Genomic DNA, 13,392 nt, shown 5'->3' with positions numbered 1-13,392 from the left:
ATTGGCATATCAGAGGGGTTGATGGCTGCCATTCCAGGAGCACCCCTTGGACGCTGTGTGCAGTGTTAGCTTGTTCCTTTCCATCCATTGCTCTTTTTAATCTTCTTAACAGCTCCTCACAGCAGGAATTGTCCCCTTGTTTAGGCAGGAACCCATGCTCAGAGAGGTTGTGACTTGTCACAGGTCACACTGCTAAAGGCTCCTGTGTGGGAATCCACTTCATTAATTGAGGAGCCTACTCTCAGGGACATAGGAGGTTAAATGACCTCTGTCAGGCACTGCCATTGCCTGGCCATGTGACCTTGGGTGAGTCACTTCATTTCTCTTGGCCTCCATTTCTTCATCTGTAAGTTGGAGGTAATAGGGCCTGTCCCACAGGGTCATTTGTAGGTTAAATGAGTTTCTGTGATTCAAGTACTTGGTGTAGCGCCTGGCAGATAGTCAGCACTCTGAAAGTGTTGGCTACTGCTATTTCTGGCTCACAGCTAATCCTCAGGACAGCCTCACTGGGTGTGTAGAGAGAATTGGGGTACTGTCTCTAGCCCAGGTGATGGGTGGGAATTCAGAAATCCTGGAAGAGAGGTGGTAAGCGAAGTTCATGATTACAGGATAGCCTCAGAAGTCCAGTGTCCTGTCCCCTGTGCACAGCTGCCACCTCATTTGGGCATATGTGGGGACAGCTGTGACAGAAACCAACTCAAACTGGCTTTAGCAAAAAGGGGAGTTGAGTGTAGCTGAAAATCCAGCTACGATCATGGGCTAATGTGATGACCTCAGGAATCTTTTTCTCTCCGCGGCTGGCCCTATGTAGGCTTCCTTCTCTCCTCTTGGCACAGTGGCCCCCAGCAGCTCTGGGCTTCCAGCCCATCATCTTAGTAGCTCTGTGGCAAGAGAGCACCTGACTCCCAGTAGAGCCAGCACAGGTCCAGCCGCAAGCCTCCCTGGCCTGGTCAGGACCCTGCGCGTCCGCAGTGGTGGCTCAGGTGCATGGGAGGGATGGGGATGTGGCTGGCACCATGTGAATCTCATTATTTGGGGGCTGGGTGTGAGGCTGGTTGCCTAAAGGCAAGTCCTTTAGTTCATGCATTAGTTCTTCACAAATACATATTGAGCCCCCACTGTGTGCCACAGTTACACAAGTGAACAAAACAGACAAAAACCCTTTCCTTCCTGTCATCTGTCTCTCCACACTGAGTGTAGAGACAGATGATGACCAGATAGTAACTGACAGAGGAGGTTAGAAGGTGATAAGTGCCTTGGACAAAAATGGAGCAGGGTGTGGGACCTGGTGTGCTGTGGAGAGGGCTGGGTGGGTGGTTACAGTTGTAAATAGGTTGGTCTAGGTGGGCCTTGTTGGAAAGGTGGCTTTTGATCAAAGACCTGCAGGAAGAGAGGGAGCAAGTGTTGTGCAGATCAAGGGAAAGAGCACCCCTGGCAGGGGAGAGGCTTGTTGGAGCAGTGAGGAGGTGGTGGGGCTGGAGAGGAGGAGGATGTACTTGGTCAGGGAACCCACAGAGCTGGGGAGGCTGTGTCAGGACTAGGGTGTGGCTACCGGAAGTGGGTGGAGGGAGAAGGCTGGAGGGAGGAAGGGTGGTGGTGGTCCCCGTAAGCAGTGTGTCTAGTGTTGGCCCCCTCCCTGACAAATCCCTCCTTCCCCTGCAGACATCCGGCTCCGGGTTCGAGCGGAGTACTGCGAGCATGGGCCGGCCTTGGAGCAGGGCGTGGCATCCCGGCGGCCCCAGGCGCTGGCTCGGCAGCTGGATGTGTTTGGTCAGGCCACCGCGGTGCTGCGCTCAAGGGACCTGGGCTCCGTGGTTTGTGACATCAAGTTCTCAGAGCTCTCTTATCTGGACGCCTTCTGGGGCGACTACCTGAGTGGCGCCCTGCTGCAGGCCCTGCGGGGCGTGTTCCTGACTGAGGCCCTGCGAGAGGCTGTGGGCCGGGAGGCTGTTCGCCTGCTGGTCAGTGTGGATGAGGCTGACTATGAGGCTGGCCGGCGCCGCCTGTTGCTGATGGAGGAGGAAGGGGGGCGGCGCCCGACAGAGGCCTCCTGATCCAGGACTGGCAGGACTGATCCCACCTCTGAGTCTCTGGGCCACCTTCTCCTGGGAAGACGACCATCTCTACCCCTAGAGGACTGTCACTCCAGCATCTCTGAGGACTTCGACAGGACCAGGACAGCAGGCCCCTTGACAGCCCCTCCCACAGGATGTGGGCTCTGAGGCCTAAACCATTTCCAGCTGAGTTTCCTTCCCAAACTTCTCCTACCCCCAGGTGTGCTCCCTTAGCCTCTGGAGGCAGGGGCTGGGCCTGTATCTCAGAAGGGAGGGGCACAGCCACACATTCACCAAAGGCCCCTGCACATTGTATCTCTGATCTTGGGCTGTCTGCACGCTCACAGGTGCACACACTTGCTCATGCTCACACTGCCCCTGCTGAGATCTTCCCTGGGCCTCTGCCCTGGCCTGCTTCCCAGCACACACTTTGGCCTAAGGGCTTCTCTCTCAGGACCTCTAATTTGACCACACCCAACCTGGGCTTCAGCCACACCAGTGGGCACTGGAGCTGGGGTGCACATGGGGCCTGCTCACCTTGCCCACACATCTCCAGCCAGCCAGGGCCCTGCCCAGCTTCAATTTACAGACCTGACTCTCCTCACCTTCCCCCTGCTGCCCAGAGCTGGACATAGACTTGCACTTGGACTGTCATCTGGAGTGTCACACGGGAGTGTTGTGGCAGCATCAGACCAAGGCCTACTGTTGCACATGGGGCCAAAACCAGTAAACAGCTGCCTTCTTTGAAAGGGAATGCAAAGGCTTTGGGGGTAATGGAAAAGATCTTTTACAAATGATACCAATTAAACTGCCCTGGAAAGGGCATAGGTGGGCATCGGCCTCTCTAGGACTCTTTATTTATTATTTAATTTAAAATTTTTTTAGAGTTGAGGGTCCTGCTATGTTGCCCAGGCCAGCCTCAAGCTCCTGGGCTCAAGCGATCCTCCCGCCTCAGCCTCCCAAGTAGCTGGGACTACAGGTGCCTGTCACCACGCCCAGCTTTTGGACCACAGTAGGCTGGGGGAAGGAGTGTTCCTGGCCCAGTGTTAGGGGCTGGAGCTTGGACAGGATGCTGGACCATATGCCAGCTGATAACCACATGCTTGTCTTCCCTCCGGGCCTCAGTCTTCTCATCTGTCAAAGGAAGAAATAGAATATTGCCTCGGAGTCAGAAACTCTTCCAACCATCTTCACACATGCTTTGCTCCTATATGTCCTTAGGGGCTCCCAGAATTTTTTTTTTTTTTTGAGACGGAGTCTCGCTCTGTCGCCTAGGCTAGTGTGCAGTGATGCGATCTCGGCTCACTGCAAACTCCGCCTCCCGAGTTCACGCCATTCTTCTGCCTCAGCCTCCTGAGTAGCTGGGACTACAGGTGCCTGCCACCACACCTGGCTAATTTTTTGTATTTTTAGTAGAGACAGGGTTTCACTGTGTTAGCCAGGATGGTCTCGATCTCCTTACCTTGTAATCCGCCCACTTTGGCCTCCCAAAGCGCTGGGATTACAGGCATGAGCCACCGCACCCAGCTGCTCCCAGGATTTTTAATTTGTTCCGTGAGGTAGGCCAGCTACACCCAAAGCTGATGGAGCCCCTAAGCTTTGGAAATGGAAAAGATAGGCAGCCAGGTGTTCTCTGCCTGGAATTCATCTCCACGTGGCTCCCTACTGGTCACACCTTCTGGCCATTGACCTTCTCTTCACCTGGGTCTCTTCTTTCGGAGGCCAAACACTTCCTCCTGCTGTTCTGTGGCTCCAGCTGAGGTTGTGGCCTCTTGCCCTTCCCCCACCCCTCGTGTAAGGGCTCAGGAACTCAAGTTTCTCTTACTCAATACTCAGGGTTTTCCTTCCTGAGGGGGAAGGGACTCAGGGGTGGGGAGTGGGGGGTAGGGTGGCAGGGATTTCCAAGGCTGCCTTTCCTGCAGGGAGGGATACCACTGCCCACATCTTGGAGCCTGTCCTGGAACTTCAACCTGTCTTAATGTGCAGGAGGGGAGTGGCAAAGACTAGTCCTGAGTCCCATCCAGGAGCCAAGGCCTGGCCCAGCCAGCTGCTATGTGATCCCAGGTTCTGCCTTGACCCTCTGTGGGAGGAAGCTGAGTTCCACCGGACACCTACTCAAGGTCTATTTAGCCCTCAGCCACGCTGTGGGATTTTAAAGCCATGTTTGATGTGAAATGAACTGAGAGAGGGCAGATGATTTACCTGAGAGGTGGGAGCATTGACATGGAGAGTACCTTAGTGACTGCAGTTAGGTGAGGCATGAGGTGGGGATTCCACTCCCTTGCCCTGACCCTTCCATTTTCATGACCTAAGGCTGAGGCTGTCCTCTAGGTGGGGTTACCTGTGTTTGGGCTCTCAACTACTGGGCTAGATTCTAGGACCTGCCATTCCCTTGAGCCCCTAGCCCCTGGCTTTTCTCCTGGCCTCATTTGAATACGGCTCCTACCTCAAGGCTGGACACATTTCCGGCTCTGCCCCCTGCTTCCGTTCCACGTTGTTGGCCCCACCCCATTCTCTGGGCCACCTCCCCCCAGCCCTGTTCAGCCCCGGACCCGCCCAGCACGTGCCTGCCGGAAGTCAGGAGGGCCAACCTTGAAGCTGAAGGGATCTGCGCTGGGGAAGTGCATTTGGCGGGAACTGCGAGGCAGAGGCTCGGGCCTCCAGAGCGCAAGCGCCGTGGAGCTCGCCTGAGTGAGTCAGAGTGCCGGCGAGGCGCGCGGGGGTGAGGGACAGACCCTCGGGGCTCAGAAGTGGGTCAGATCTGAGCCCGGAGAACAACCCAGGGAGCTTCGGGGGTAGAGAAACAGGATCGTGTGGAGACAGGGCGTGCAGCCACGGGAGATCGGAGCCCACGGGAGATGTGGGAGGCCGGCGTGGCCCCACAGAGGAGCGGAACCTTGAGCCGGCCCATGCGGGCTGAGCGGGAGTTCCGCAGAGTGACGGGGCATTCCGGGCACGGGACAGCCTTTGCTGGAATTTCTCGGCCCTTGCAAAGGTCTCGGGATGTGCCTGAATGGGATATAGTCAGACGGACAGAGTAAACGGTAAGTGGGAACGTGCCACCATCACCCATTCGAGGGTCAGCAGCCATGGTCTCCACGTTTTTCCACGTGGGGAGCAGGCACAGGTGGGGACACAGGCCTGGAACCCGACAGTTACCACACAAGGAGGTCACGTGAGACAGGCCCAGCATGCCTGGGCCGGCAGCAAATGGCCCACAGGTCCCTGAGGAGACTCTGGCCTGGGCGCTGGCTCTGGAGGGTGCCTGCGATGATGCAGACACAGCGGGTCAGAGCCCAGAGGACGCTGAGGGCACCGGGAAGCTCCCTGTGCGTTCTGTTAGGAATCACCACCGCCACCGCCCAGATATATTTAGTTGTGAAATAACATTCCTAAAAGCGCAGGACAGAAACAGTTCATATTACTTGAGTTCAGGAGTTCAAGACCAGCCTGGCCAACGTGGTGAAACCCCGTCTCTGCTGAAAATATAAAAACCAGCTCGCATGGTGGCACATACCTGTAATCCCAACTACCAGGGAGGCTGAAGCAGAAGGATCTCTTCAACCTGAGAGGCGGAGGTTGCAGTGAGCCAAGATTGTGCCACCGAACTCCAGCCTGGGCAACAGAGTGAGACCATGTCTTTAAAAAAAAAAAAAAGAAAAGAAAGGTGTGGGAGGGAAGAAGAAGGGGAGGAAGGGAGGGAGGGAGGGAAGGTAGAAGGAAGGAAAAAAGGAAGGAAGGGAGGGAGGGAGGGAAGAAAGGGAGGGAGGGAGGGAAGGAAGGGAAGAAAATGAAGGAGGGAACCTCCCTCCTTTCCTGTGTCACCCATGCCAAGAAATACATTAGCAGCAGGGACTCTGGGGGACATCAGGGAGCCACCTGCCTACCTTTCTGTCATGCTCTCCTTCTCTCTCTCTTCCTCCCTCCCTCCCTTCTTTCCTTCCTCCCTCTTTTTCTCCCTCCCTCCCTCCCTTCCTCCCTCCGTTCTTCCCTCCCTTCCTTCCTCCCTCCCTCCATTTCCTTCCCTTCCTTCCCTCCCTCCCTTTCTTCCTTCCCTTCCTCCCTCCCTCCCTCCCTCCCTCCCTCCCTTCCTTCCTTCCTTCCTTCCTTCCTTCCTTCCTTCCTTCCTTCCTTCCTTCTTTCCACCTTCCCTTCCTCCCTTCCTGCCTTTCTTCCTCCCTCCCTCTCCTTCCTTTTTTTTTTTTCCTTCAAGACAAGGCCTCACTCTGTTGCCCAGGCTGGAGTTCAATGGCACAATCTCGGCTCACTGCAACTTCTGCCTCCCAGTTTCAAGAGATCCTTCTGCTTCAGCCTCCCTGGTAGTTAGGATTACAGGCTCATGCCACCATGCCTGGCTAAGTTTTATATTTTTAGTGAGAGACGGGGTTTCACCATGTTAGCTAGGCTGGTCTCAAACTCCTGACCTAAGGTGATCCTCCAGCCTCAGCCTCCCAAAGTACTGGGATTACAGGCATGAGACACGGCACCCAACCTCTTCCTTTCTTTCTTCCTTCCTTCTTTTCTTCCTTCTTTCTTCTCTCCCTCACCTTCTTCCTTCGTTTCTTTCTTTCTCTTTTTCTTTTGCTTCTTTCAACAGGGTCTTGCTCTGTCACCCAGAATGGAGTGTAGCAGCACGATCACGACTCATTGTAACCTCAAACTCCTGGGCTCAAGCAATCCACCTCAGCCTCTTAAGTAGCTGAGACTACAGGCACACACCACCACACCTGGCTAATTTTTTTCTTTTTAGTAGGGACGGGGTCTCACTATGTTGCCCAGGCTGGTCTTGAACTCCTGGGCTCAAGCAATCCCCCTCAGCCTCCTACAGTGCTGGAATTACAGGCATGAGCCACTGCCTTGTTTTTCTTCAATTTTCTAGTTTTTCATCACTCAGTGATAGAGTTAATTTTATCTCTTCTTGAACATAATATAAATGGAATCATACCATATGTTTGCTGTTGTGTCTGGTTTCATTTGCCCAGCGTTTGTGAGATTCTTTTATGTTTTCCTTGTCTGTAGTTGACTCATTTATTGGTGTATCATGGTACTCCATTGTATGAATATACACAATGAGTTCATGCACTGAACTGCTGATGGACATTTGGGTTGTTTCCAGTTTGAGGCTGTTATGAATAATGCTGCTATGAACATTCCTGTGCATGGTTTTTGGTGAACAAATGCTTGTGTTTCTGTAGGGATATACCTGGAAGTAGAATTGCTGGACATAGGTATGGGTATGCATGAGTTTGGCTGTCTATACTATTTCCTGTAACTGCTACAACAAATTACCATAAACATGGTGGCTTAACAGAATATAAATGTATTTTCTCATAGTTCAGGAAGCCAGAAATCTACAACCAGTTCCACTAGACTGAAATCAAGGTGCCAGCAGGACTGCACTCCCTCCTGAGGCTTAGGGGAGAATGTGTTCCTTGCCTATCCCAGCTTCTGGTAGCCACCACCATCCCTTGGCTTGTGGCAGCATCACTCCAAGCTCTGCTTCTGTGGTGCCTTCTCCTCTTCTGTCTGTGTCAAATGTTCCTCTGCTTCCCTCTTAGAAGGATATATATGATTGCTTTAAGGGCCCACCCAAATAATCCAGTATAATCTCTTCATTTCACAATCTTTAATTACATCTGCAAAATCCTTTTTGCCATTTAAGGTAACATTCACAGGTTCCAGCACTTCAGTCTGGACATCTTTTGCAGGAAATTTTTCTGCACACTACACTCTCCAATTATTTTTCTGAAGTGTCAGTACCAGTTTACTCTCCCACCAGCACTGAATGAGAGCTCTCTTTGCTTCACATCGTCACCAATACTATGTGTTGTCAGATGCTTTAGTTTTGCTGATCTGATGAATGTGTAGCGGTTTATCGTTGTGGTTTACTTTTCTTCTTCCTAATGATTAAATTCTGCTTTTTCTTGAATGAGGAGTAGGAGGTCTTTGAGTGTATAGAGTGGGTGAGGGTATTCCAGGTAGATGGAATAGCATGTATGAAGGTCTCAGGAAATACTTGTTTAAATTGAATAAGAGGTTTAAAAGATGCATTAGGGGCCGGGCGCGGTGGCTCACGCCTGTAATCCTAGCACTTTGGGAGGCCGAGGTGGGCAGATCACAAGGTCAGGAGATCGAGACCACGGTGAAACCCCGTCTCTACTAAAAATACAAAAAAAAATTAGCCGGGCGCGGTTGTGGGCGCCTGTAGTCCCAGCTACTCGGGAGGCTGAGGCAGGAGAATGGCGTGAACCCGGGAGGCGGAGCTTGCAGTGAGCCGAGATCGTGCCACTGCACTCCAGCCTGGGCGACAGAGCGAGACTCCGTCTCAAAAAAAAAAAAAAAAAAAAAAAGATGCATTAGGTTACTTAAAGTAAAGAGAATTATTATTACCAAGGGTAAATAAGATGCAGAGGTAGACTTTTCTGTTTCCCTCAAACACCAAGTCATTCAACAAACATTTACCAGCTTAAACACCTGTCCTAGGTACTACAAGATGAGTTAGATACAACCCCTCCCTTGATAAACTCTGGCTTAGTAGGGAACATGATCACTGGGGACATCTCAAAGGGATGTAAGAGGGACTGTGGCGGTCAGATGAGGAAGACACCAACTCTAACCTGGCTTCACAGGACCTGGATTTCCTTGAGACTTATGTCCTCAGGTTCCACCAATCTCTGTCCTACTTCCCTGTTGACATCCATTGACTCCGTGGTCACTTCACCTTGTTCCTGAAGAGTAGCACCTGCACACAGACTTCCTCTCCACCCCAACCCATGTTCTCCTGCTGGGATATTTAACTGTCCCTGATAATCCATCCTTGTAATGTTCTAGCCTCACAGTCTCTTTCCATTTCATTTCTGGTGACCTTCATACCACTTTAGTCATCCACTCGCATGACCACACCTTGGATTTAGTCATTACCGGGAAGTGTAACATACATAGTGAACATTTACAGAGCAGTTATACCACATGCCAGGCACTTTGCCGAATACTTTACATGTGTTTACCGCTGAGACAAACCTGGAAGGCTGGTGTTATTATCCTCATTTTACAGATGAGGATAGACACTCAGGAAGGTGAAGTCACTTGCCTGGGTGACACATTTAGGAAAATGGCAGAGCGGGATTCTAACACATGACTTTCTGAGTTCCAAATAAAAAATCCCTGATTTTAACCACAACCCAGTACTCTTTTCCATGTTTAGAATCCAGCATCCTGCTCTCTGATCCCAGCACCTGCCTTTCAGGTCTGACAGCCCCTCACTGCCATCACACCTGTGGCGTCAACTCAAAGAGAGCTCTACTCCCTTGATCCCTCTGTTTTCTGCCAGTCTGTCAGACCCCTCCTGGCTTCTCTCCCTTCCTTGCCCAGCCAGAGTCTCATATTGGACCATCTGAGCTCTTTCACTAGCTCTCTTAATAGTCAAGGTCCCAGCAGGAAACAGAAGGCACCACAGCTGGGATTTTGAAGATAATTTAATGAAGGGACTATTTGCAGAGGTGTGGGCAGGGTTGAGGTAACCAACAAGGGAGGTGAAGGCAGCAGGAAGCTGTGACCACCCTTAGGTCTGAAGGAGTGAGGAAAGGAATGGTATTACTGGAGTGCTGTGAGAGTCATAGAACATGCCTGAGAGGAGCCAGAGTTGTGGAGGGGCACAACCACTGCCAGAACCAAGGTGCTGACACAGAGCTGGGAGTTGGAGAAGAAGTATCCAGAATGCTTTCTTTTTCTGTTCTCTGATGTCCTGCTGATGCTTCTCTTAGGGAGGAACCTAATTAGAAGTCAGAGAGCAAGGGGGGTCAGATGATGCCACCTATATGGATAGAGAAGGATGGAGGGTGGACCTGGAGGGCAAATGGAAAATGACCAGCATACGCTCTCAATTCCCCTACAACCCTAGCCACCGCCGCCGCCTTCTCCTCCTCCTCCTCCTCCTCCTCCTTCCTTTTCTTCTTTCTTCTTCTATTTATTTGTTTATTTATTTATTTGAGGCTGGAGTGTGGAGTGCAGTGGCGCAAACTCAGTTCACCGCAACCTCCACCTCTTGGGTTCAAGCGATTCTTGTGCCTCAGCCTCCCAAGTAGCTGGGATCACAGGAGGTATCCACTGGTTCCCCCTTTTTTCAGGTTACAGACTTTGCCAGACCTACGCTAAAATCCACCTCACCATTGTATTTATAAGTGTTAATTTAACCTTTTTTCCCACAGTACTTCCTTGGCCTACCCGGTACGCCTCGACATTACTCCGACTATCCTGATGCATATACCGCGTGAAATATTATCTCATCTGTAGGCTCATTTATCTCACTAACAGCAGTCATACGAATAATCTTTATAATTTTTGTATTTTTAGTGGAGACCAGGTTTCACCATCTTGTGCAGGCTGGTCTCCAATTCCTGACCTCGAGTGATCAGCCTGCCTCGGCCTCACAAAGTGCTGGGATTACAGGTGTGAACCATCGTGCCCAGCCCCTTATACCTCCAGCCTCTGCCTTATCTGCCAGCATATCCCTGACTGTGGTCCAGGTGGTAGAACTTGGCTCAGGGAAAAATGGTGGCAGAGTAGCACATACAAGTGTCACTCAAACTTCTTAGCTAGCCCCCTCTCTCACTTACCCTTCTCCCTTGAGTATCCTTACAACCCTACCCTTTCAGTCTCAACAAATAAAATTGAGGCAAACGGACCATGATTTCCTTCAGCTTGTTATCAAACCCATATATATATATATAGGTTTTTATATATATATATAGATAGATTTTTTTAAATGAATGAAACAGCCCTTCATGTAGCCACACCCATATTTATTTCACTTCTCCAGGCTCTGTTCTGGTCCCCCTCTCTACCTGTGTATTGCTCATCCCAGCATGACTCCCAGACTCTTACTCCATCTTTCTTCCCTTCCCTGTTTTCAGACCTTCCCTCTTCTCTGTCCTCCTTCTCAACCTATAGATACATTCACATTTCTACTACCTTAGAAACTAACTAAAAGAAAAAAACTCACCAGATGCAGAGTGGCTCATGCCCATAATCCCAGCACTTTGGGAGGCTGAGGTGGGAGGATTGCTTGAGCCAAGAGTTCGAGACCAGAATGGGCAATATAGTGAGACCTTGTCTCTGCTAAAAATAAAAAAAATTAGCCAAGTGTGGTGGTGTGCACCTGTTGTAGTCCCAGCTACTCAGGAGGCTGAGGGAGGAGGATTGCTGAAACCTGGGAGATTGAGGCTACAGTGAGCTATGATCCCACCACTGCACTCCAGCCTGGGTGACAGAGTGAGACCCTCTCTCAAAAACAAAGAAACAAAACAAACTCCCTCCCACTCAAAAAAACCTCTACTTTCCTCCAGGCTTTGCTGCCCTCGTGCTTGTCCTTCGTTGTCCTCCTCATCTCATCCCAAATTCTTGAAAGGACAAGTATGAGTTAGGGTTCTTTGGCTGCAACAGCAGAGACCGACTCTTGCTAACTTAAGCAAGAAAGATATTTATTAGAAGGAGATTAAGGTGGCACTCACAACAGGGAGAGACTAAAGAAGCAGGCTTCAGAAAAGACTAGAACCAGGGCGGTAGCAGGGATTGAAGTAGCAGGAAGGAATGGCAGCTTCCTCAGGACCCTGGGTGCAGCATGAATCAGCTCCAATCAGATTTGGGACTCCTGTCACATAAGCTTATGATTCAGATTCCAGGGAGAGCTTCTGACTGGTGCAGCTTGAGTCATGCGGCCTCCCATGACTCCCCTTGGCCTTTGGACAGCTGGGTGCCCTGACAGTCTCATGGAAACATATCCAGTAGGACATGGGTAATGGGTACTCAGTGAAAAGTCAGGGAGCCATTACAGAGGATGGCGAAATGGATGCTGGGCAGGCAGAAACATTGGTATCCATTCCTGCTTACCAGTCCTGGCCTTCACCTCCCATTTGAGTCACAGCTCACTGAAACCATTCACATTGAGCTTGTTAAGGACTTTGTCTTGCCAAATCCAGGGATATTTTTCATCTTTTTCTAAAGCTTTAACTCCATCGACCAGTACCTCTCTTTTAGAAATCTTTCCTCCCTTGGCTTCTGCATATTAAATCAACCCAAGGCCCTGCCTGCCTGCCTGCCTGCCTGCCTTCCTTCCTTCCTTCCTTCCTTCCTTCCTTCCTTCCTTCCTTCCTTCCTTCCTTCCTTCCTTCCTCCCACCCTCCCTCCCTCCCTCCCTCCCTCTCTGTCTTTCTTTCATCTTCTTTTCTTTTTCTTTCTTTTTTTTTTTCTTGAGACAAACTCTGGCTGTTGTACCCCAGGCTGGAGTGCAATGGCGCGATCTCGGCTCACTGCAACCTCCACCTCCCGGGTTCAAGTGATTCTCCTGCCTCAGCCTCCCAAGTAGCTGGGATTACAGGTGCCTGCCACCATGCCCGGCTAATTTTTGTATTTTTAGTAGAGATGGGGTTTCACCATGTTGGCCAGGCTGGTCTCGAACTCCTGACCTCAGGTGATACACCTGCCTTGGCCTCCTAAAGTGCTGGGATTATAGGCTTGAGCCACTGCGCCCGGCCTCTTTCATTTTCTTTCTCTTTCTTTCATCTATCTCTCCTTCCTCTGTTCCTCCCTTACTTCCTTCCCTTTCTTTCTTTTCTTTCTTTTTCTTTCTTTCTTTTTCCTTCCTTCCTTCCTTTCTCTCTCTCTCTCCTTCCTTTCTTTCTTTCTTTCTTTCTTTCTTTCTTTTTCTTTCTTTCTTTCTCTTTCCTTCCTTCCTCCCTCCCTGCGTCCTTTCCTTTCCTTTTTCCTTCCTTCCTCCTTCCTTCCTTTCTCCTTCCTTCCTTGTTCCTTCCTTCCTTCCTCCTTCCTTTCTTCCTTCTTCCTTCCTTCCCTCCTTCCTTCCTTCCTTCCTCCTTCCTTCCTCCCCTTCCTTCCTTTCTTTCTCCTTCCTTCCTTCTTTCCTTCTTTCTTTCTTTTCTTTCTTTTTTCTTTTCTTTCTTTTTTTTTTTTTTTTTGAGACGGAGTCTCGCTTTGTCGCCCAGGCTGGAGTGCAGTGGCCGGATCTCAGCTCACTGCAAGCTCCGCCTCCCGGGTTTACGCCATTCTCCTGCCTCAGCCTCCCGAATAGCTGGGACTACAGGCGCCCACCACCTCGCCCGGCTAGTTTTTTGTATTTTTAGTAGAGACGGGGTTTCACCATATTAGCCAGGATGGTCTCGATCTCCTGACCTCGTGATCCGCCCGTCTCGGCCTCCCAAAGTGCTGGGATTACAGGCTTGAGCCACCGCGCCCGGCCTTTTCTTTCTTTTTTCTTTCTTTCTTTCTCTCACTCTGTCACCCAGGCTGGAGTACAGTGGTGCAATCTCAGCTCAACCTCCACCTC

General features: G+C 50.9%; 3 protein-coding genes across 13 annotated transcripts in view; 2 read left to right on the top strand and 1 right to left on the bottom strand.

Annotated features, from left to right (window-relative positions):
• Positions 1–2,889, top strand: part of DEDD2 (death effector domain containing 2) — a 60,868-nt gene extending 57,979 nt beyond the window's left edge. For all 9 annotated transcript variants that reach the window (XM_077983099.1, XM_077983098.1, XM_077983101.1 and 6 more), the window contains one exon: positions 1,663–2,889. In XM_077983099.1, coding sequence (XP_077839225.1) covers positions 1,663–2,054 — 392 coding nt within the window. In that variant the 3' untranslated portion in view covers positions 2,055–2,889. The remainder of the gene's footprint in view (positions 1–1,662) is intronic.
• Positions 2,890–3,995: 1,106 nt separating this feature from the next.
• POU2F2 (POU class 2 homeobox 2) overlaps positions 3,996–13,392 on the top strand; it is a 109,182-nt gene continuing 99,785 nt past the window's right edge. The window contains exon 1 of one of the 3 annotated variants that reach the window (XM_077982987.1): positions 3,996–4,745. The gene's annotated coding sequence lies outside the window, so the exon portion shown is untranslated. Of the gene's footprint in view, positions 5,099–13,392 lie in introns of all 3 variants that reach the window. The other 2 variants (XM_077982974.1, XM_077982977.1) reach the window with 2 other exon arrangements.
• LOC144337526 (uncharacterized) overlaps positions 4,810–13,392 on the bottom strand; it is a 211,581-nt gene continuing 202,998 nt past the window's right edge. Inside the window, exon 2 of the mRNA XM_077983107.1 lies at positions 4,810–5,187. Coding sequence (XP_077839233.1) covers positions 4,810–5,187 — 378 coding nt within the window. The remainder of the gene's footprint in view (positions 5,188–13,392) is intronic.

The sequence above is a fragment of the Macaca mulatta genome, chromosome 19, assembly GCF_049350105.2.
Source record: "Macaca mulatta isolate MMU2019108-1 chromosome 19, T2T-MMU8v2.0, whole genome shotgun sequence".
Lineage (NCBI taxonomy): Eukaryota > Metazoa > Chordata > Mammalia > Primates > Cercopithecidae > Macaca > Macaca mulatta.
Note: the sequence above shows the minus strand (reverse complement) of the source record. Positions and strands in the feature narration are given on the sequence as shown.